Source organism: Vanacampus margaritifer, chromosome 2, assembly GCF_051991255.1.
Source record: "Vanacampus margaritifer isolate UIUO_Vmar chromosome 2, RoL_Vmar_1.0, whole genome shotgun sequence".
NCBI lineage: Eukaryota > Metazoa > Chordata > Actinopteri > Syngnathiformes > Syngnathidae > Vanacampus > Vanacampus margaritifer.
In genome coordinates, this window is record NC_135433.1 from 52,186,699 (window position 1) to 52,210,379 (window position 23,681).

Below are 23,681 nucleotides of genomic sequence, written 5' to 3' on the forward strand. Positions count from 1 at the left end.
AATACATCACAAAAATAGTCTTAATTATAATAGGACCACATTAGCAATCTAAACTGATAATATTTGTCATATCCCAGGCAATTAATTTGTGTATTTATCATTTATTCAATATATCTTGCTTTAATATTTGTAGGTTTATTTACATTTTTACAATTTCAGACCGTACATTTTATTCAAATTACAGCTTTAATATTTTCTTTCCAATGTTTGTCGTCAGTTGGATAATTTCTAGCCAATCCTGTTGCGTGACGTTTTCGTTCGGCGACCCCGATACGATCTAGCAGGCCGAGCACATCTGGCTTCATAACATAGCCGTCATTTATTGTGTAGTGACTGGGATGCAATTTCCGCTAATTTCGTCTATATTATTTTAATAAATGATATTTAATAGTGTTATATGAAGATAAATTGGGTTTAAATCCGGACACCTTGCAAAAGAAACAGCAAGGTTTTTACTTAAATACTTCCGGTTAAGAACCCGCACAACTTCCGGATGTGAAGTTTGTGAACAGCTTCTTCGGACTTCAGCTTGTTTGAATGTGTGAGCGTTCACCTACATCAAAATGTTGAACGATTTTAAAAGGGAGCGACTGATTGCGGTCGCCGACGAAATCCTCTGACGGTTTGAAACGGCGATAGCGTCCTAACGAGGAGCAACTTAATCCAGCGAGAGAGGAGACCGGTGCGACAAGTGGAAGCTGTTTGCAAGACTCAAGTTGTCATACACATGGATGGTTTGTTCACTAAACTTCTACTTAACATTTGCATACGTTGTTGATGTGTTGTAAATCCAAACCTAAAGTCCTTAACGGTTAAACCACTCAAAAAGAACAGGGTTCGATCCTTTGTTAACACTATGACTACCAGAATTGTAAATCTACGACCTAAAATGACGGCTTTAGGTCTGGCAATGAGGTATTTAATTTATTAAAATTCTATGGTAAGGTATCTTTTAATGCAAGTTATCTAATGTAGCTCCTCTCCCGGGACCACCAGAGCCCATAAAGAAGCCTTGTTCTTGGAGGTGAGGCGTTTCAGATAGAGCCTGTTATCTGGTCTGTACAGCCAAAAATGTGATTATTCTCACATCCAGCAGCCAATATTTTGCTATAGGCCAGGGGTGGGCAAACTCGGTCCTCGAGGGCCTGCAGGTTTTGGATGTTTCCCCTTCCCCAACACAGCTGATATATGATCAGCTCATCAGCAAGCTCTACATAAGCCTGATAACTATTCTTTTGATTGGAATCAGCTTGTGTTTTAAGAGGGAAACCTCCAAAACAACCTTGCTTGAACTGTGTGGCCCCTTCCAGTGTAGCGGGCAAGACGGTTCTTCTTCGCTGAGGGGGTCATTTCCCTGTCAATTCACACACCCTCCCCAATGACAACTCTTCTGGGCCAGAAGCCAGAACACATTAATATAGCAATTTACAGGTCTGTACCTCCTTCAAAACAAAAGATGCGGGCCTGCTAATATGGTCCACAATTTAGTGCACAATTCCTTTATCCTGAAAGTGGGCGTGGCACCCAAACAATAAAGGACTATAAATCAAAAAACGTTTGAGCTAGGAGGCTCAAACTTGAGCTTCTTTCTGTCGAGACTCGAGATCATAAGGCACAAATGGAATAAAAATCTGGCAATTGAAGATGTGTGATGGTGGAGGTTCTGAGGATTAGTGTGACACATTTTAGAGGCAAAATGCCACCATTTAGGGGCAGTGTGGAGCTCTGCATCTTATTTGTTGTTTACATTTGACTGGAACACTTTGAGGTCACAGCTGGTACATACAACCTCAGTGGGATAAATCTTCCTGGAATGCAGCATAAAAATCACAAGAGTATATATGCATTATGTATGCATAAGGACATTCAACATTAATTTCACATTCAACAAGTACTAAATGAAGGGGAATCTGAAGGTAATTAAATATGGATTAACGATTAATGTGTTTGTATTTGAAGCTGACATTTTTTCGGGATTGCCTCATGATGGGAGTGAACTTTACCTTTAAACACAGGATTAGGACGGGACAGGATAAAAACTTCACAGGAGCAGATGGGAGCGGGATTAATTCAATATCCGTTTGGGGAAAATCCTTGTGTAGCAGGATGAGATGAATCTCCCCCTAGTGGAAACATGCTGTATTGCCTTAATTGCTTAGCCAATCAGCATCAGTGCCCTTCTTCAGACCCATAGATGAATGCAGAGGACATGACATATTTGCGTTTCTAAACTAATAAAAACGCATAATTTGGATGATGTCAACATTTCTGGTTTATGATTGGATCTTAACTAACCAATCACAATCGCAGGTTGATTTGCAAGATGTTCATGTTAAAAATGTTACATGTACGCTTGGTAAGTTTACACGTGACACTTGTTACAGCCATACTATCCTGGCGTCCACTATAACAAGATAACCCCCAAACATTTTCCGATGTTCTTATGTGGGGAAAATAGTCAAAATCAGTAAAAAAAATCAAATTGCCCAGCAGAAAAAAAATGCGTATCTGAAGGGGTTAATTAGGCAGCATAGCAATTTTCCTCCATTTGCTCCTTGGCTGATATTAATAAATTAATCAATCATATTAACAAAGATTGATTTAAATATTTTTCTTGCATATTTTGTTTAGCGAAGACGGACTACAGTGAGCCATGGAACCGTCTGTTTGAGACATTGCTGCTTTGCTTTATTTTTTGTTTTATTTTATTTTGGACAACTTGTGACAGCGTTGTTTTGATGCCGCTGTGATTTTTGTTATCTGATTTTTATTTAAATATTTTATCAATTGATAAATAAATGTATTCTCTGTTTGCAGGACTTGAAGCTCTCAGTTGTGGTTCTGTGTGCTGAAATGTTTGTTTTGCTCGAATCCTGTAGATGTCCAGAGGCTGATTGCTCATCATGCTCATCATGCTCATCACCCTCAGCTGCATGAGCATCCACAGCGCCCGCTAAAGGAAGAGGAGGAGGACAGTGCGATTATGATGCCACTGGCTGGCGAATCTGTGCAGGAGTGTAAAGAGGAACCAGCCGAGCTTCCTCCTCACAGTCCCAGTGGAGACCAGCGTGGACAACCAGCGGCAGAAGGCCTCCAAGCTCCACTTGCACAAAGTGACAACAAAGAAAAAGACCAACCTTTGAGGAGCAGCGCAGACCGTGAAGGTGACCAGATGTTAGTTTTATCTGAGTAATAACATTTGTGTGAGTGAACAAGGCCCAAGCCATCGCCGTCAGTTTATGTGGCTTGTCAAAGCATGTGGCAGTTCCTTGAATTTTGTTGCCCTCTTATAATAGTGTAATTATTTCAATGGAATTGTGAGAAATAAGCGGTTTGGAAAATATGTAGTATAGCCGCCTGGGCCCGGTTGTTCAAAACTCGTTTTTTTCTTTAACCACTGGTTAAGTAGATTTAAATGGCTGTTAACTTTTTTTTTCTCTCTCTCTGGAGAGCTCAGTGTTGTTCATTCGGTAATTTTACCGATTTGACATGTCATCATCATTGCTCTTTTTTTTTTTTTGTATGTGTATGTGCATGTGTATTCATTAGTTCACCTAAAACCTATTAAAAAATCCCATACCGTTCACCTAAACCGAACATTTCCAGCCAGAGTCATGAGACCGTCAGGAGTCCCGAGGAAGGACCAAAGAAAAGAAAGGAAAGTGAAATCCAGCACCGACCAGACACCACCCACCAGGCCACCAACCAGAGTCCTTCACCAACCCCAGAGACATCTAAATTCCAACAAATCAGGGAGACCTCAAGAGACCAAAAGAGAGACTGAGGAAAGGAAGGAAGGACAGACGAAGCAGAGTGAGATCCACAGACACCAGCCTGCACCGATTCAATGACCTGAGGAAGAAGCAGATTGTGTCTGAGTTTCGGTAGATGCTGGTGTGGTGGATCTGGCATGCATGAAAATCTCCACCAAAGAGGGGAGCCGTGGACCCCTGCCAGGACAGCGCAAGCGCAACACCTCAGGGCCCCCCAGGCCGCGGCAGCGCCAAAGGACGACCCCCGGGCCCCGCAGGGGCCACCGGCCGGAGAGCAAACCCAGGAGCAGGAGCGCCCCCCATCACAACACGGCCCGCGCTCCCAACCCAACGCAGCAGGACGGGGCACTGCAGGCCCGCCGGGCACCCCACCTGTCCACAGCCCCCGCTGCCCCCCATCCACTCCCGCCATCCACCCCAAACCCCCAGACACCCTCAGTCAAATCAGTCAAAAATACAAACATGTTAGACAAAAAATAACATTTGACAAAAATATGAGAAACAAAACCATACAAAAACATGCAATATTACATGCTACAAAAATATTGGTAAAAATATTACACAAAATACACGCAGTAGAAAAAAGTAAATTATAATGAATTTAAAAAATAAATTATTCCACAAAAACTCCTGAATTGCTTCAACCGTTGATTGAATAACGTTTTCTTCGTCAGCATAAAAGTTCCTGCTTCTTTTTTTTCCCCGGCAAATGCCAGGGGTTGTTTGGATAGTATTTCTTTCGCCGACCCAGAAGTAAACAAAAAGAGATATTGTGTGATATATCAGTGTTATACAGTGACATAAATGGCACAGTTAACTTTGATGGTGCCGTTAATTAACAGCCTGACTAACCATGTTTTGAACAACACATATTTAACGGTCGGGTAGTTAATGGCGGGATAGGAATTTAACCGCCGAGTAGGGGTTAAACAGTGGTTAAAATAACCTAGAATCGAACAACCGGGCCCAGGTTGTCAATTGTTATGGAGCATGTAGTAGCAGTCTGCCAGTAAATGGTTATCAGCAGGCAACGGTGTGGGAGGATTGCCTCCCACTGGATTGAAGTTGCCTCTTACTCTGCCCCAGTCTATTGTGAGGGCTGTCTGCAAAGCTTGTTGGATTTCTAATCCATTTCTATGGTATGTGTTAACCATTTGTTGAACATCACGACACCACTCTTCTACATCACTTTTATATGGTGTAAAACTTTCCACCTGCCTTTACACGGTCCTCCTTTGACCATGGCTGGTAAACAAGAATGGTTCTGCTCTCTCTGCCCCCATCTCCGTCATAGGCAGAATTTGAGACTTCAATTATAGGGTACAATTCACTTTCTGATCAATTTTGTACTTTCGGAGTGGAGTCTGGACTCAACGTTCCACCTATGTGTTTACTCCAGTTCCCCACTTTTCCAATTTTACTCCTTGTTGCTCCTTGAAGGATACACATTTTCTTCATTCCTGGCCTCTCAAGGGCAGATAAGGGAGGTGCGGAGGTGTTTATTTCTTGTTGGTAAGACCCTTAACTAAAAGTGCTAAAAGTTCTCCGCTTGAATCCTTGCATTTTTTTTTTGAAATAGCTATTACCAGCCTAAACAGCATGATAGGGTAAAAATGATAAAAATAGTAGATTTTGGTGTCTGTAGGCATGTTTAGACCCCTTTATCTCCTAATCAGGTGGTCACTCATCCTTGAAATTTGGTGAAATGATAAACAGTGATATTTTGTACAAAATTATGTAATGTGAGCTTTGTCCTATAACAGGTTACATGGCACCGCTAAAGTAAAAAACGTACTTTGTTCAATAACTGTTCATGCAATGTACAATGGAATTTCAGGTTAGGGTTCAAGATTGAGACAACAATAAACACACATAAGTCAATATATTATAGTACAATATGACTAGACTTTATTCTAAACTCAGATTACAGACAGATAATGTTAAAACATAATTTTGAGGGTACATAGACTTGAACTGTAATCTGAAATGATCAAGTGAGCAAAAGGTTTTTCTGATTTACAGTATATGTAGGTGTCATCATCATCAACATCGGACTCAACAGATAAGTGTCCTTTGGTGCCATTAAAACAGTCTGTACATTTACACAGATATGTGCAATAAACGTAAATGCATGAAGAGTTAGATGTTGTAACTAGTACAGTAGAGGCCAAAATTTTGGACGCACATTCTCGTTCAATACACGTGCTTTATTTCCTGACTGTGTACATTTTAGATTCTCACTGAAGGCATCAAATCTATGACAACTAACGAACACATGTGGACCTATGTACTTAACAAAAAAAGGTGAAAATAATAAAATAAATGCATAAATAGATAGCCACCCTTTTCTCTGATGACTTTTTTGCACATTCTTGGCATTCTCTCAATGAGCTTTAAAGGGTAGTCACCTGAAAGGATTTCCCAACACTCTTTAAGGAGTTCCCAGAGGTAAGAATGACAAGAGTATACAAAGAAGTAACGACAGCAAAAGATGGCTATTTTGACGTTCATACATAGTTTTGAGGCCTTCAGTGAGAATCTACAAAGTATTCAGTCATGAGAACAAATCAAATGCATTGAATAAGAAAGTGTGTCCAAACTTTTGGCCTGTACTGTATATTTTGATACTTAACAGGCAGAGTGCGTCATTGTCAGGAGAACGTCTGGCGCTGGATTCAGGGACATCCATGTGATGATTATTTGCCCTTCAACAATATCCTACCCACTCAATCCATATTCATTGACATCCCAAAGTGCAGGCTCCCCACACAGGTGGCACACAAAGAATTCCAACGTTTCAATTATTGAAGGTGTCAAATAAAAATTATGTCCAAGAGCATGAAGGAACTTTTAAAGACATAATTTTACAGCATGAGCGTCAGTGCCTTCTTTTCCATAAAACACACTTTTGGAATGGCATCGCTTGATGGACGAGTGATGCAGCGCTGTCGAGAATCCTCATGCTTTCTTGAACTTGAGAAACCGCAACGAGAATCCTCATGCTTTCTTGAGCTTGAGAAACCGCAACGTTACCTTCAGTTTCTCAATATGTGTCTGTTTCAGTTGATGTGGATGCAATATTTCCCTTGATGTCTGGGGCTTCCAGATGAGCACAAAACACCATTTGGCATTTGTAGCAGCGGGAAGTTGTGTAGAACTGCAATGGGATAATCACGTTGTAGTCTCCTCTGAGTTGGTCTGGGCTGTGGAGAAGTAAGAAGTATTTAAGAGTTGGCATGGCATGAAGTAGACCAGGGGTGCCCAAGTTTGGTCCTCAGGAGCCACTGTTTCTCTCCACCAACACACCTGATTCATAATCAGAATCGTTGGCAGGGTTATTTCAAGCTTGCTGATGAGCTGATCATTAGATTCTGCTGCGTTCAAGGAGGGAGAGATGGAAAACAGGCTGGATAGGGGCTCTCGAGGACCGGACTTGGGCACCACTGAGGTAGACTATCTTGAAACTGGCAATATGGTATAGTGTCATATCAGCAATTTATCACCATGTTAACTCATTTAGTTTACATATTGCCAGTGCGTGGCAGAATCCTCATAGAATACGTTCAAAATCTTTTCAGGAGATAAAAAACCCCCGCAATAACCTTTGTGCAGCCATTACCATTGCATTGGCAGATAGTACATTTTCAGCACTTTTGATTGTTAATAATTTGTAATAAATAAATTAGTAGTATGAATATTCAGGTTTTAAATACAAATAGATCCTCACCGATAACCAGAAGGCTCTATCGCTTCATTCAGCACAAAGTGGACAAAGAGTTTGAGCAACTTTGTCCTATGCAAGATCTGTCCAATGATGACTCGCTGCTCATTCACATCCGAGCACAAGGCACAGTAGGATGCCTCATAGAGCGCTGGCTTTCTTTTGCTGAAAAACAAAATATAGGTAATTGTTGTGAGGAATGACCTGTAATTTTGGTGACCTATGTTTTAACCTTTGAATAAATCTGCAGTAAAACACATCTCTCTGTAAATGTACTCACAGTTAGAAGACGATTTTTATGAAGTGGGAAAAGAAGCGATGAGATATCCCTGGTATTCAAGCAGGTTAATAGAAATTACAAACATAATCCCAAAATTTACAGTTTGCAGCAGGTATATACATACAATCACAACTTCATATGATGTGGACATAGTTGGTTTTAAAACTACAGTTATGCCTACTACAATTATAGGCTACTGTACGGTTAAGCAAATGTATAATCTGATTATGAGTATTATTACTGTGGGTAAATCAAAATAGTTGGATACTATAACACTAAGACGGCGCATCATTAAATCAGCAAATTTTGTTGGGAAAAAAATTGTTTAAACCATTTTGAAAAATGCGTGTGGGCGAAGTCAACGTTTAAGTCTACCTGAAGTGAAGGCACGCCTCGAACTGCACTCTGCATCCAGGGCTACTTGGGTAAAATAGCCGTCTTTAATGTCAAATTACACAAAAACTACAGGATTACGTGTGGAGAACTTTTGGCAGTAGAGTGCAATTGTAATGTACTTTCGAACAGTGCAAAATGTGGTTGGCGCCCCGATGTGTAGAACGAAGGTAAACGATGAGTGGCCTTGGCTGATGGCCTCTGTGGTCTATATCAACCCAGTTGAGTGAGCATCAATGTTCGCTACTTTTCAGAGTACATTGTGGGTCATTTTGAGTGCGCTACAAGTTTGCTCCCTGGACATTCAGGCACCCCAACAAAATGGCGTGACCCCTCAGTAGGACACTATACAGGGACATTCAGACACAGCCACGGTGTGGGGGAGACTTTAGCAGAGCACACTGTTTATGTAATGTAAACTCCTATCTTTTGGTTAATACTATGAAAGGTAAAAGGTATTTAATTTATTAAAATTATTTTCTGAGTTATCTTTTAATGCAAGTTATCTAATCTAGCTGCTCTTCCGGGACCACCAGTGTCCACAAAGAAACGTCCTTGTTACTGCAGGTGTTGGAGCTTTCAACTATCTGCCCTGTACAGACAACAATGTGATTACTCGCTCACATCTATCAGCCAGTATTTTACTATTGGCTAATAATACCTTGGACTGTGTCGCCCCTTGCAGTGTAGAGGTCAACATGGCTCTTCTTTGCCGAGGGGAGACTGCTTTTGCTTGAACTTGCTTTCTCAGTCATCCTCTGACTCTGACTCAGCCTTGTCAATATTTTGAAGCAGCATATTACGTTATCAATTGCATCCCTTCATGGTAACGGTACAATATTAAAACGTAAAATTAAAGGTGAAAGTCATTTTAATTGATGATAATTTAATAAATGAATAATTTCTGAATAGGTTTATTATATACTACATTACAGAAGCAACATACATCCAATAGTGATAAAACAGTACACAATTACGATAATTTTTTATTGTGCAAAGGATAACATTTATTGTGCAAATATCAAGACTGGCACTCCCTCATGCAAAACACAATTTACAAGATTGTAAACATTTATCTTTTATCTACATTTATTATTACATTAATGTAGTTCTTCTTAATAACTTTGTGCTCTATGTGATTTGTACTGACTGCATGAAGATATACCACCATCTCTCTGCAATGGCATTATTCGGTGAAATGTTTAGAAGTTAAGATAATCCTTTATTTATATAAATAAAGGACATTGTGAAGGAAGGTAGCACGATAAATTGTCTTGCAAAGTAAATAGTCATCCCACTCATTTTCACTTTTCACTTATTACTGATTAATGGGCTGACATGTGGAGCAGAAGTTTGACACCAATTAAAAATATTCAAACAGTAATTGCAAAAGAAAAAAATTAAAGTGACAACTCATCTGGGCCAGAATACATTAATATAGCAATTTTGTTGTTGTTGTTGAGAGAGCTCAGTATTGTTCATTCGGTAATTTTACTGATTCGACATGTCATCATCATTGCTCTCTTTTTTATTTTTTATTTTGTATTTGCATGAGTGTGTACTCATTAGTTCACCTCAAACCTATTAAAAATCCCATACCGTTCACCTAAACCGAATACTTCAGAATCCAGCTAGAGTTGTGAGGTTGTCAGGAGACCCGAGGAAAGATCAAAGAAAAGAAAGGAAAGTGAAATCCAGCACCGACCAGACATTACCTACTACCCACCGGGTTACCAACCAGTCTTTCACCAACCCCAGAAAATTCCAACCAATTAGGGAGACCTCAAGAGACCAAAGGAGAGACTGAGGAAAGGAAGGAAGGATAGATGAAGCTACATTAATATAGTAATTTACAGGTCTGTACCTCCCTTAAAACAAAAGTGGCGCCTCCAAATATGGTTCGCAATTTAGTGTGCAATTCCCTGATCGTAAAAGTGGGCGTGGCACCCAAACTTTGTAAGACCATAACTCAAAAAAAACGTTTGAGCTCGGAAGCTCAAATTTGGGATTCTTTCTCTCAACATTATAATAATGGAATACAAATCAGGCAATTAAAGAGGTGTGACTGGGGAGCTTCTGAGGATTTGTGTGAAGTTGCACTGTCTCACATTATAGAGGCAAAATGCCACCATTTTGGGGGAGTTATTTGTTGTTTACATTTGCCTTTGTCACAACTGGTATAATCTCAGATTGGATAATTCCCATTTTCCTGGATTGCAGCATAAAAATCACAAGAGTGTATAAATAAATTACATGCATACATTAATACCTTAGTTTGCTTTATATATATGTATGTATTTTCACATTCGACAAGTACTATGTGGAGGGCAATCTGAAGGTAGTTACATTTGGATTAAAAATTCACATGTTTTTATAATAACAGGTGTTTTTATAATAACAGGTGTGACTTTTCATACACAACTACAGTCTACACAAAGCGGCTCAGGTGCAAATATAGGCTGTGATTGCGCAAGATTGTCTGACTTGCATAACACAATGACTTGACGAGCTTGAAATTCACTCAATTTGACTTATTTGCGACAATAGCTTGGGACTAGGGATGCACGATAATATCGGTGGCTGATAATTATCGACCATTTTGACGTCATACAGATAAACCAGATCATAAAGAAATCCGCCGATAATAATAGTCATGCCACGTTGGTCAATCTGTTGTGTTTGTGGCTCAAGTTGTGCCAAACTCCTCAAGCCCTCCCTTCTATGGTAGTGTCGCATATTTGTGACGTCATAATGCATGCGACCTCGTGTTCACAGACGATGCATCATGGCGACATGGCAGTCTCCAGTGTGGGCTTTCTTTACTGTGTCTTCCCAAAATGTTACCCTCTCAGTTTTTTGTTACATGACTTTTTTTTTGGTAAGCTCAAAATGAGTTACTGGTCGTCTTTGAAGCAGAGATATCAATAAAATTTAGCTTCATAATGCTTTACACAATCTTTCAATGTATTTGGACATGTTAGACTTATAGTAGGACTCCAAAATATATTTGTATTTAGGTTAATTCTGCAAACAATTATCGACATCAGCACTTTCTGTTGGGACACCTCCACTGTCAGGGCAAGAAATGCACGGTGCTCATTTCCTCCAAAAATTGCATAGGAACTTCCGTTTTTTTCGTGCTAATGCTGTTTCTATACTCTTTGCTGCCACTTCACTATCACTTGCTGTAACTTTGACTCGTACTCTGTGCGGCCAACTTTTTCGCACTACTAAAATTTACTCAGTGCGGCAAACTTCACATTACTAAAATTTACTTACGTTTCCTGTTTATACATATTGAGTTTCACGGTTTATATAGGATCATTTTATTTGTCTATATTTGTCTTACATGATAATGTTCACGTTTTTGCACAAGATTCACACTTTTAACTGATAATTTTCACGTTTTTACATGTTAAGTTTCATGATTTAACGTAATAATTAATTGTTTAAACGTGACAGCTTTCATGTAATAATGTGAGCTCTTTTCCTAAATACTAAAAAAAAAAAAAACCTTGTATTGTTTTGTATTTTAAATTCTTAACTGCCATAAATGTTGTTATTTTCATGACAAAATAAAATCGTGTAGGCACTAGCAATGGAAATTTTTATTATTATTTTGTAATTGTATTATTTACTGCCATAAATTTCAATGTCTATGCCAAGTACTGTGCGGCTGGAACACCTAGATACATACTAAGTAATACCTCTCCTACCTACACTCTTGAGATTGACACTGTATCCAAATGAATTAAGGGCTCAATGAGAAAACAACATGATCAAAGACTTACTTTTATTTATTAATCTGCATAACACTCACAATATACCAAAAAATTATTTTCATCAACTATAGTCTCATAGAAGATCAATAGGTCCTGAATGTTGTGGAAATTTTATTTGAAGACCTCCAGGATTTCTTCTTTTTCTTGCTCATCTATGTGCCTTTTATATTGCTCAGTGGCCTTGGTCTGTCACTCCTCCCCCATTCACAGAACTTTGGGCAGGTCCACTCTGGCAGCAAAGAGTTTATGATTGGCCTCATCCCACTCTGCAGAGAGAGGGTGAGAGTGAGAGAGAACAAAAAAACATTCATTCATCCATTATCTGAACCACTTTTGCATTTGATACAAATTTCCCTCATTTTACTGTAGCCATCACTTACAGAGAGCAGGAAATGCCCAGGTTTCCACACAGGAATGACAATGGCATCTCTGATTGAAGCATCATTCTAACAACAACAAAATTCAAAAGCAAACTGTTAAAATACACAAGAACTATAATTTGAATAAAATCAATAGGGCATGTTGCACATACAGGTAAGCTTGCAAGTGGGTGGCATGATGCTAGTGGTCACCAGCCTGCTACAGCATAGCGGTCAGTCACAAAAATGGATTTCCCCAGTGGATTAAGTGGATTGCAAATGTCCATATACAGGGTGTCCATAAAGTCTCTTTACCATTTAAAAAAAATATTTAAAATGCAATCGATTAGATATTTTATTCAGATTTGTTCTATTGTATTCAGTGTTTAAAAAAACACACAGTGTTTATCATTACTGACCTTAAGCAAATGATTACTGATGCCATTGCCACAATTGATGAGGCTATGCTACAGCGAACATGGCAAGAAATCGAGTACCGTCTTGATGTGCTTCGTGCAAGTACAGTAATGGTGCCCATGTAGAAGTGTGTTAAAAGAGGTAAAAAAAACTTTAATAAACGCCAAATACAATAGAACAAATCTAAATAAAATATCTAATCAATTGCATTTTTAATAAATGTTTGAAATGGTAAAGAGACTTTATGGACACCCTGTATTACAAACAGGAAAAGTATAGTCCAAAAAACAATGTTTCATACCTGTAAATTATAGAAATTATTTAAAAAAAAAAAAAAGTATGCATGTGTATCTTTAATCTGAAATGTATTACCTTCAAATGTAATGGCATTTTTCACTGGACGTCTAAATGCCGTTGAAGCCTCGAAGGCAGGCTTGGTTTATAAATATCCTTAGGGCAAAGGGGCAACAAATGCCAAAAAACAAACGGCAGCATGCTGTGCGGCGTTCTACTGCAGGCTTTCCAACAGAGGGGAAAATTGAATGCTGCATCTGAAAAAAATGTATACATTTTGGGTTATGTGTTTCAATTAAGAGTACATGAACTTTTTACTAATTAATTTATGCAACGTACATCATCACCATCACTTTTTACTGATGAGGGGTTAAAAGTGACCTATATGCAATAATTATATCATTAAACAATTTGGTGCTGTATGTTTTTTTAAGTACTTATCTACAGAGCTAGATAAGTAAGCCACATTTTCTGTTATAACAAAGATAACTCCATAAAGTCTCATATCTACTGCTGACTACAGCTAGGAGTGCTACGCTAGACTGACCAGCCCCTTGGGACTGGCGAGAGACTCAACTGAAGAACATCAAAAAAGTCTCCAATAACGGCAGAAAATGTTGCTAGATTTTTCGCTAGTAGCCTCTGACAAAAGGTCACCAAGAAAATGTTGGCGAGAGTCACTGGTTATCTGTCGCCATCAGTGCACTTAGTTGACTGTAGTCGCCGAAAAGATTCTATCCGAGTTTACAGCAGTTATACTGGCAACCAACAAAAGAAACCATGCAGTCACAGTTTCTGTGCATACCAAAAAATAATAATAATAATAATAACTTATTTACTATTTAAAGCAGCAAGATACACAGTAAATGCTTGAGCTGTTTCCTTTCTTTGTAAGCACTGGGCTCCTTTTGGGGTACTCTGAATAACAGAAGGACACATTTGAACAACGCTCACACAAGGTTTTGAACAAGTACGTGCTTGCCTCGGGCACATTCATTTACCGGGAAAAAGTATTAAAAGTATCAATACTTGGTTTTATGAATCATCAATGTATTTTATGTATCAATATTTTAAACCCAGCCCTACAGTAGAGGTCTGCAGCCAGGTGCCTCTCCACTTTCTAAATGATTGGTCTATCAGTAGCGGTTGAAAATAGCATTACCGTGCATCCCTACTTGGGACTTACTTGAAACTTTCAGGTTAAGATTTGAGGTTTACTTAGGACTTGCACACCACCCACATGGATTTTCAATCTCAAAGCATATTCTTTCTTTCTTTTTTGTTTCTTTTTTTCTTTCTTTTTTCTTTCTTGTTACGGTGGGTAATCCAAAATCAAAAGTCATTGCGCAACAGAAAGTCCGTGCTTGCGCTGTTTACTCTCCTATAAACAACGCATTTTCCTTTTTGTCGCTTTTTTTCTGTTAAAACCAAACCAGTAAGTATCGTGACTGGTCCTTCATGTTTGTTTACTCTTAAGTCATGTTTAATCTCGAGAGGTTTTGCGAGATTTCCCGTCTAACCAGGAAACATTTAGGAATGAAATTGGTTCGTGTGTGATGTATTGATTGTGCCGTGTGGCTGCACACCACATACTGTTCAAAACTTTTACTCCCGTGATTTTTTTCCTCATCACAATTTGGAAGTTGGCCGACAATTTTAAAATCTTGCCGTGTGAACCAGGCTTAAGTCTCAATGTGAAACTGCTCGCTGCTTATGCTGCTGCCATGTCATTCTGGCCGCAAGTTTACATTTTTTTTTCTCCAAAGTTGAGGTGATGCTGAGCTAGAGCGCTAAACTTCCCTGCCTCACTCCATTCACTTTCATCCACTATGTTTTTCAGAAATGTATGAAATGGTGTCTTTTCCAACCTTTTTTTTTTAATGGTCCCACGTTCTTTGCGGCTCAAGTAACTATTAGCTCATGAGCGAACTGTCTGTGCTTGTGCTGTCCACCAATATGTCCACTGACTTATGTCCTGCAGGAATCCAGCAGCTGGTTGGTCGTCAAATTCTTCCCCCTGAGCCGCAGGGGGAGAGCTCCATTTTGGGGCAAAAAAATTCACAGCCCATCCACATTAAAGAGGAAGCTGCAGCTCTGCAGTTCCCCCATGTTGAAGAGGAAGAGGAAGAAGTGCGCACATTTCCACTGACTGGTGTTTCTGTGGAGAGTGAAGACGACCAAGACAAACCACCCAAGTGGTCACAGCTTCATCATGATAGCCCAAGTGGAAACCACTTTGGAGGACCACCACCAGATGGCCTCTTTGCTCCACTGACTGACAGTGATGACATGGAAGATCATTTGAGGAGCGACACAGACTGTGAAAGTGACAACAAGCAGTTGAAATGCTCTGAAAAGGAGAAAACTGGCAATGAGAAAATGACACATATGTGGAAAAAGTGTTTTCCCTGCTCGGTGTGTGGTAAAAGTTGGACAAACAAATCAAAATTGTGTGAACACATGAGAACACACACAGGAGAAAAACCCTTCAGATGCTCAGTTTGTGGTAAGAAATTCTCTCAAAAGCAAGATATGATCAGACACATGAGAACACACACAGGAGAGAAACCCTTTAGTTGCTCAGTTTGTTGTAAGACATTCTCTCAAAAGTCAAATCTGGTCACACATATGAGAACACACACAGGTGAAAAACCCTTTAGTTGCTCAGTTTGTAGTAAGAAATTCTCTCGAAAGGAACATCTGGTCACACACAGGAAAACACACACAGGAGAGAAACCCTTTAGTTGCTCAGTTTGTGGTAAGAAAATCTCTGACAAGCCACATATGGTCAGGCACATGAGAACACACACAGGTGAGAAACTGTTTAGTTGCTCAGTTTGTGGTAAGAAATTCTCTCAAAAGCATGTTATGGTCACACACATGAGAACACATACAGGGGAGAAACCATTTATTTGCTCAGTTTGTGGTGAGAAATTAACTAGAAATACATATTTGGTTACACACATGAGAACACACACAGGCGAAAAACCCTTAAGTTGCTCAGTTTGTGGTAAGAAATTCTCTCAAAAGTCTGTTATGGTCAGGCACATGAAAACACACACAGGTGAGAAACCATTTAGTTGCTCAGTTTGTGGTGAGAAATTTTCTAGAAAGACATATCTGGTCACACACATGCGGACCCACACAGGTGAAAAACCCTTTAGTTGCTCAGTTTGTAGTAAGAAATTTTCTCGAAAGGAACATCTAGTCACACACAGGAAAACACACACAGGAGAGAAACCCTTTAGTTGCTCAGTTTGTGGTTGGAAATTTTCTCAAAAGCAAAATCTGGTCAGACACATGAGAACACACACATAGAAAAAAACCCTTTAAGTTGTTCAGTTTGTGCTGGTGTATCATGTGCCAACTAAAAAACAACAACAGCTACTGCATGGTATTAAGAACATTTTTATTTAATGTGAAAAAAAAACTTCAAAAAACTATTATGAAATTCGCACCAAATCAGTACTTAAAATATTGTTCTTCTTTGTCTGTAACTTGTTTTTGTTGTACTTTTTGTGAAAGTAAATTTTGGAATTTCAGTTTATGTTTTTTTTTTACGGAAGGACGGGGATTGAATCAGTAGGCCTACTACTGTTTTTTGGTTTGTATGTTTTCACACAAGACAAATATCTGTACTTGTTGAGGACATAGCGTGGGTGGTACTGGGTAGTGGGCACATTTTTACTTTAGACTCCGAACACGTTCCTGCAAAGTCACCCGCAAGGGCTTAGATTTGCGTTTGGGCAGAGAACACCACCCTGATGCTCATCTGACAGCTGGTAGCTGTGACAGCTACGAGGAGCAACAAGAAGCGTCCAAGATTTGCTCTCCAACTATTAGGATGCTGCATTGTGCCGGTGTCGGAGGAGTAACACGCTGTCATTCGTTGAGTCCGCCTGTGACATAAAGTCTGTGAAGAAAAACGTCTGCCATGACCTAAGTTGAACGTAAAAAAAAAAGCTGGACTGACTTTCCCACATCTCTACATGTTGCACATTAGCGCTCGTGTCATTGTGGTCTGAGTGGCAACACCTGCTTCATAACATTTGCGTAATTTATTGTGTGTTGACTGGGCTGCAATATTCACTAATTTCTTCTATATTGATTTAATAAATGGAATTTAAGAACGTGTTATATGATGATAAATTAGGTTTCAAAAGAAACCAAGGGGATCTGGCCGGAAGATCTAGCACTTCCGCATTCCAGTAACAATGTTTACAAACGTGCAGGTTCTGAAAGTAAGTGTCACACAGGAAATGGTGGGATACACTTCAAAATAAGAGTATTGCACTCTGATAATCAGGAAGTGGTGGTACAGCTTTGAAAGTAAAAGCTATTGCACTTGGACCACATTGCAAACGCGCATTAACTACGCTTGCTAAGGGCACTTTCCCCCAACTTCATATCACTGTTAATTCCGTAAAGCGGTGATTAGAACGGAAAGTAACGTGATCATGTTTAAAACCCACGTTTAATCAGTTATTGCATTGGACGGTATGTATGCACCTGCTCCTGAGATCACGAGTGTTACTCGTTTAAATATATATGTCAGGTATTGCTGGACCCATAAAATTATAACATTTGTCTACTTCTATCTATATTGGCTGCTACATAAATGATTAAAAAACACGTCATGTAAAATAGCTATGTATTAAATCAACCAGCAGTCTGCTAAATGCATTTTGCACGGCACTGTTTCTAATATATTCATATTCATTCATTCATTGGTATATTCATTATACTTGAGCATTAATTAAATGGTTGAATGTGAAAGGTGAGCTGCTGTATACAGGCCTACTGTATATAGGTAATAGATTCCCCATGTTTAATGATGATAAAAACTGTATTGTTTGTTCTCAACTTTGTGTACTACTATTGTTCATTCAAAAAGTGTAATGGTTCCAATTTTTATTTGCCATATTTATTTGACTGTACTTGTACACCATGTACCTCCCAATGTCAACAACCCTTCATACAATCTGTTGATGTCATCAACTTAAGAAATAGTGGAAACATTTAAGTCCTCTACAGTATGTTCAAGTCAAGTTTATTTATAGAGCACATTTAGGGAGAGAGCAGTCGGTCAAAGTGCTTTACACAGGTTAAAAACAATTGAAGCTCATAAAACAAGGTTGAAATACATAAAATGACAGTGATAACTTTAAAACAAACATCGGTACAATAAGGTTAAAAAGAACTATAGTGCCATGTTCCGGGTGTGCTTTAAAGAGGATTTGAAAGCCTCTAGGGCAGCGGTGGGCAAACTTTTTGACTTGCAGGACACAATGGGTTTGAAGTTTTGACAGGTGGGCCGGACCAGGAGCATTTGGACCTCATTGCACAGTAAAAACACACAGATAAGTGTACAACCCAATTTACTTATAGTGTGCACTAAGGACTGCGTTTTTCAAATGTGCAAAATCCACTTATTTAAAACAGCTTTTCCAATAGCTTATTTTTTATTGTTTTAGCTCAACTTTTGCTGTGTTTTTATGCTTTGTAAAGTGACCTTGGGTGTTCTGAAAGGTGCTGTTTTTAAATGAAATGTATTATTATTATTATTATTATTATTATTATAAAATAGCCCTAATCCAGGTAGTACGTTTGCCTCAATGAATATGCAAGATGCGGCATTTACACACTATTTGGCAAAGTGGAAGGAGAAATGTAAATAGATTATAATAGCACATACACTGTGATCTGTCAAACCTGGTGACTGCATCTATTATTAATAGATTTCAATTCAAGGCGTAAAGTTAAAGAATTTTTTTCCATTGGCCCACCCATTTTTAACCCAGGCCCACAGTACGTGTGACACATGCGGCTGCATGATAGCCGCTGCTGCCTGTCACGCGCTGAGGACAAAGCGCGTACATCCAATCCGTCTTTGACCACTTTTCCATCTCCGTAGGGGACGCATAGCACACGGTGTTTGTGCAGCAGCTCAAAAAGAAGCCAAAAGCCAACGAGGAAACGCTCATAGAAGTGCTCGACGCACGCCCCGGGGATGTATTCACCAATATCAACAGTCTCCTGCATGCGCGCTCCTCACCTCACCCATGACAACATGTAGAAAGACTATCTTCAGCTGTCAAAAGGATCAAAACACGCAACAGTGCCACAATGTTGACTGATAGACTGAACTCTCTGTCCCTGCTTTCTTTCAAAAAAAGAATTGACCGATTCTCTGGACTATCAGGACATTATTGCTGTGTTCAACACAAAACCGTGCCGTCTCCTGCTGTAAATGTCCAAATCCAATAAGATAAGATAAGATCCACTGATTGTCACACCCATCTAAGTGGGGCGAAATTTGTTCTCTGCATTTGACCCATCCCCCGAGGGAGCGGTGAGCAGCAACAGCGCCGCGCTCGGGAATCATGTGGTGATCTAACCGCCCAATTCCAACCCTTAATGCTGAGTGTCAAGCAGAGTGACAATCGGTCCCATTTTTATAGTCTTTGGTATGACCCGGCCGGGAATTGAACCCACGACCTCCCAGTCTCAGGGCGGGCACTCTAACCACTCGGCTACTGAGCTGGAAAAAAAAAAAAATTGAATTTTTTTCTAGCCTTATTGGATAAGTTCGGCGGGCCGGATTGAAACACATAATGGGCCGTATTTGGCCCGCGGCCCGGGGTTTGCTCATGTCTGCTCTAGGGCATTGGTGGCCAAGTTTGGTCCTCAAGAGCCCCTAACCAGCACGTTTTCTATGTGTCCTCCTTCAGCACAGCTGAATCTAATGATCAGCTCATCAGCAAGCTTTGCAGAAGCTTCATAACAATCCTGATCATGAATCAGGTGTGTTAGTGGAGAGAAACATGCAAGGGCGGGAATTACATGGTGAGACAGAAGGAGGGTCTAGCGTCCGTTCTGCAGTGATGAGTTGAACCAAGGCGCAGTCGGCTTCTTCAGGACCTTAGGTTAGACTGTCTGGTCCCAGGATGAGTCACCGGGATTATTCTGCCCGTATACCGTGAACTCAACCTTTAATAGAACGATATCAGTGGGAGCCGTTTTGCTTCTCGGTTGTTATTGGGTGATTGCCTGGTGCAGGGACAATGGCGCCAGCCGGTGTCCTTGCCAGTCGGGTGGAGGAGATGTGATACCATGTATCACCTTTTCCGTGCAGGCGAACTGCAGAAGATGTCCTCTCCGTCACCTTGTGGGGTCCTGTCCACCTGGGCTCAGACCATTTTCGTTTAATCACTTTTAACTCTTTCACTGCCAGACGTTTTCAGAAACGGGTTGTCCCCACTGCCAGCCGATTTAAGCATTTTGAGTGATCTTTCAAGGTCCACAGAAAATGTTGTGTTTGGACTATGGAAACACACATACTACCAAATGAAAGATTGGACTCTCAGCTTTCATCAGAAAAAAAAGTTTGTTTCTACCTTATTCCGTTCTTCAGTAATCAACAATAGAAAATGGTTACTTTCACCGAAATTCTCTCTTTTGAAACAAAAAACGGAGAAAAAGAGCTTTTTGTGAAACGATGTTATTTCATGCACTCTAGTGAATTGTACACTTCTTTTTGTCCATGAATGATGCCACAAACACCTAAATAGTGCTTTACTTCTGTAAAACGCTTTCACCAACAATGAAAAAGTGTTTTTTGATTGCAAAATCCGTTTATTTCCATTCAAGAATGTGTAACAATTTGACAAAACAATTTCGCAAACTATTTACAAATGTGTGCAACTGTGGTACTACTTACAATTATGTGGATGTTTCAAATACAGTTTTTCCTTTTGTAACGCTCTCCTGCGTGCAAGGAGACGCCAGGACTCGCACAACAGTTTACTTGCACTTTCACATTGGTCCGTTTTGCGTGCAAACGTTACACTTTCTTGACGGCCTTTTTTTCCGGGGAATAAAAAGCAAGTAGCAGACTGTACACACTTCCTCCGATGAATATGCATTGGACTCGGGGCACTCTCCGTCGTCCGATCGAACGTCCGCCTGTGCGTGCTCGGTTGTGTTCCGCGTTACGACACCGTCATACCCGCCGCGTCAGCGGTTCCAATTTCGCCGTCAAGCTCGGATTCACCTTCATCATCATCGAGGATGATCATCGTCGTCATCAATGTACTATTTTAGCGTTGGTCGATGCCTTTCGTCTTGTAAGTGTAGAGCTGCTTGCAAACGCTCGCCATTGCCCGTTCCCTCCTCCATCTAGCTCCATCTAACGTCTTCTACTGCCGCGTCAATGCTTCTCAACCACGGAGTCACCACCCTCATCTTCATCATCGATGATGATCATCGTCATCAACAATGTGCTCTTTCAGCGATGCTTTTGGTATTTGAAAAAAAACGTCTCGGGCGTGAGCTCCTCGCGACCGGCCGCCATTTTTCCTTTGTCTTCCATTCTCATCTCCTGCTCGACGCTCTAGCTCCGCCTCTACTGACGCCCACCCGATCTTGTCAAAAGAGAGTCATCGCTGCCCTCTAGGGGCCAAAAATAGTCATTAGGCACAACAGACAGACTGGAATCTTTCACCAGACATGCGGAAGGGTTTCCTCTACCCGTTTCAAAAAAAACAAAAAAACATTGGATGACGTCTTTTGACGTCATTGGCAGTGATCCGTAGGTTTTTACTTGACGTCTTTAAACGTCAGTGGCAGTGAAAGAGTTAACCATACATATTCACAATCATTTATTTCTGAAGGAGCATCTGGTTGTTTTTTTTTGTTAGCTGGGAGAAAGTAAATGTTAGTTGTTTAAATTCTGGAGGTCCTGGAACGTGCGCCTCTTCCAATAGAGCTGTTGGAGCCGGAAATGGTCTGTTGGTATGACATTCAAACGGAGTCCAGCCTTTGGCTGAGTTTAGTGACATTCACACATTCATTAATGCAACAGGAAGAGCTTGGAGCCAATTCAAATTTGATGAGGCCAGTGCTTTAGCCAATTTTTCTTTAATATTTCTATTCATTCGCTCAACCTGTCCTTGGGATTGGGGATGTGAAGGGAAAATAACCATGGTTTGATATGTCCTCATGTAACCTCTTATATAAGGATATGTTGTTGTCCTGAACTGTTGTACGAATCCAGGTGCCCAACAATTTGTGAATAAAGGGCGGAATCAACCTGGGAACTCTTCCTTGTTCATACTATAGTCCTCCCTGCTTCGGAGACATGTTTTCGAGGGTGCCTGGGAGTAAATGCCTTGTTTATACTACAGTCCTTCCTGCTTCGGAAACATGTTTTCGAGGGTGCCTGGGAGAGGGCTTGGCCAGCCCGGTTTCTCGCGCTCACAACTTTTTGTTAACGAATAAAAGACGGAGCGGCACACGGTGTGGGTAGAGTCAGCTGTGGGATACGTACGATTGCCCAGCCGTTTTGCAGCTCGTTCTACCCGGACCGTCGGCTCTCCGGTCTAGTGTCAAGGTAAGCGCTGATGATGATCATATTATACTGCTTAGCGTTGAAGTGTGTTGATTGCTATTTGCGGGGAATAAAAGGCACATTTGTTCTAGCACAGTATATCAGTCTCTGTGTATTCATTGTTACCGCCGATCACTCACGATCCTGCATAAAAATATAAAAGTGAAGTAGTGTTTTCCACAAAACAGGATGATACACTGAACCAAATGTGTGTTTTAATCCCAATGCCTTTTCTACTGCTTGTAGATGTTTGTTTTTGAAATGGGTTCCATTGTCTGATCAAATTTTTCTAGGGAACCCCTGTGATTGGATGTAATGATTAATCAGATGTCTTACCACGATATTTGCTGTTTCTGTTTTACAGGGATATGCCTCTGGCCATCCTGAAAAGGAATCCACTATTACTAGCAAATATCTGTATCTTGACACTGGTTTGATCATGTCAGTGAAATCCATCGAAACCACCTGACCAGGAGCAGTCACGTCCGGATCATGAGTGCCCTGGGGAGGTTTAGATGTAGGCATACTGTTATACCCGCTGCAAACACTGCAGTCCTGCAGTTCACTTTCAACAATTTGTAGAAATTTGTTTTGATTTGATTTGTTAAAAGGATGCCACCAGGAATGGAGTCGTCTCAGTGTTTCTCCCACACCTACATGGCATGTTCCATGGGCTTCAGAAATTAGATTTTTCAATTGTTTCTGAGATGGAATGCATTTACCTTCTTATCGCCATATACTGTACCTGCTTCATCTTTTTGTCCCCCTTTGGACATCCACACACTCTTTTCTTCTGGACTTGCTTTTTCCTGCCACAACTTAACTGTTTCTACTATCACCTCCTGTGGATTGTGAAGAGGAATAAAAGAAATTTTGTCCTCTTTGCGTGTTCCAAAAATGAGGATAGGTTTGATGCAAGAAAAATACACCTTTTGCAAAAATGATTTAATAAAAACAGAGAGTCTCTGGACATACAACAGCTTCTGATTCTGCTTCTGCGTGCGTGCGTGCGTGCGTGCGTGCGTGCGTGCGTGCGTGCGAGCGTGTGTGTATTCATCAGTTCACCTAAAGCCTATTAAAAAAAAATCCCATACTAATAATATAATATAATAATAAATTTCCAAATGCAGAAACATCAATGTAAGTTATCACGATGTGGTGGCTCTCGCTAACAGACAGAATTAAGTAACCAGAATTAGGTTAAAAAATTCTATATACGTAGACCATGTTTCTATAAATTTTGATATTTGGTTTTTATTTGAGGCCGATATTTT

General features: G+C 40.2%; 1 protein-coding gene across 1 annotated transcript; it reads left to right on the top strand.

Annotated features, from left to right (window-relative positions):
* Positions 1-306: 306 nt before the first annotated feature.
* LOC144042964 (uncharacterized) lies at positions 307-16,561 on the top strand. Its single transcript, XM_077556108.1, has 3 exons — positions 307-734; positions 2,880-3,164; positions 15,001-16,561. The coding sequence occupies exons 1-3, from the start codon at positions 728-730 to the stop codon at positions 16,335-16,337; spliced, it is 1,629 nt and encodes a 542-aa protein (XP_077412234.1). The 5' UTR covers positions 307-727; the 3' UTR covers positions 16,338-16,561.
* The last annotated feature ends 7,120 nt before the right edge of the window (positions 16,562-23,681 follow it).

Excerpts from the sequence above, each read along its gene's own strand:
- LOC144042964 (XM_077556108.1), top strand. Across the intron at positions 3,165-15,000 it reads GAGCAGCGCAGACCGTGAAG|GAATCCAGCAGCTGGTTGGT; the intron begins GTGACCAGATGT and ends TATGTCCTGCAG.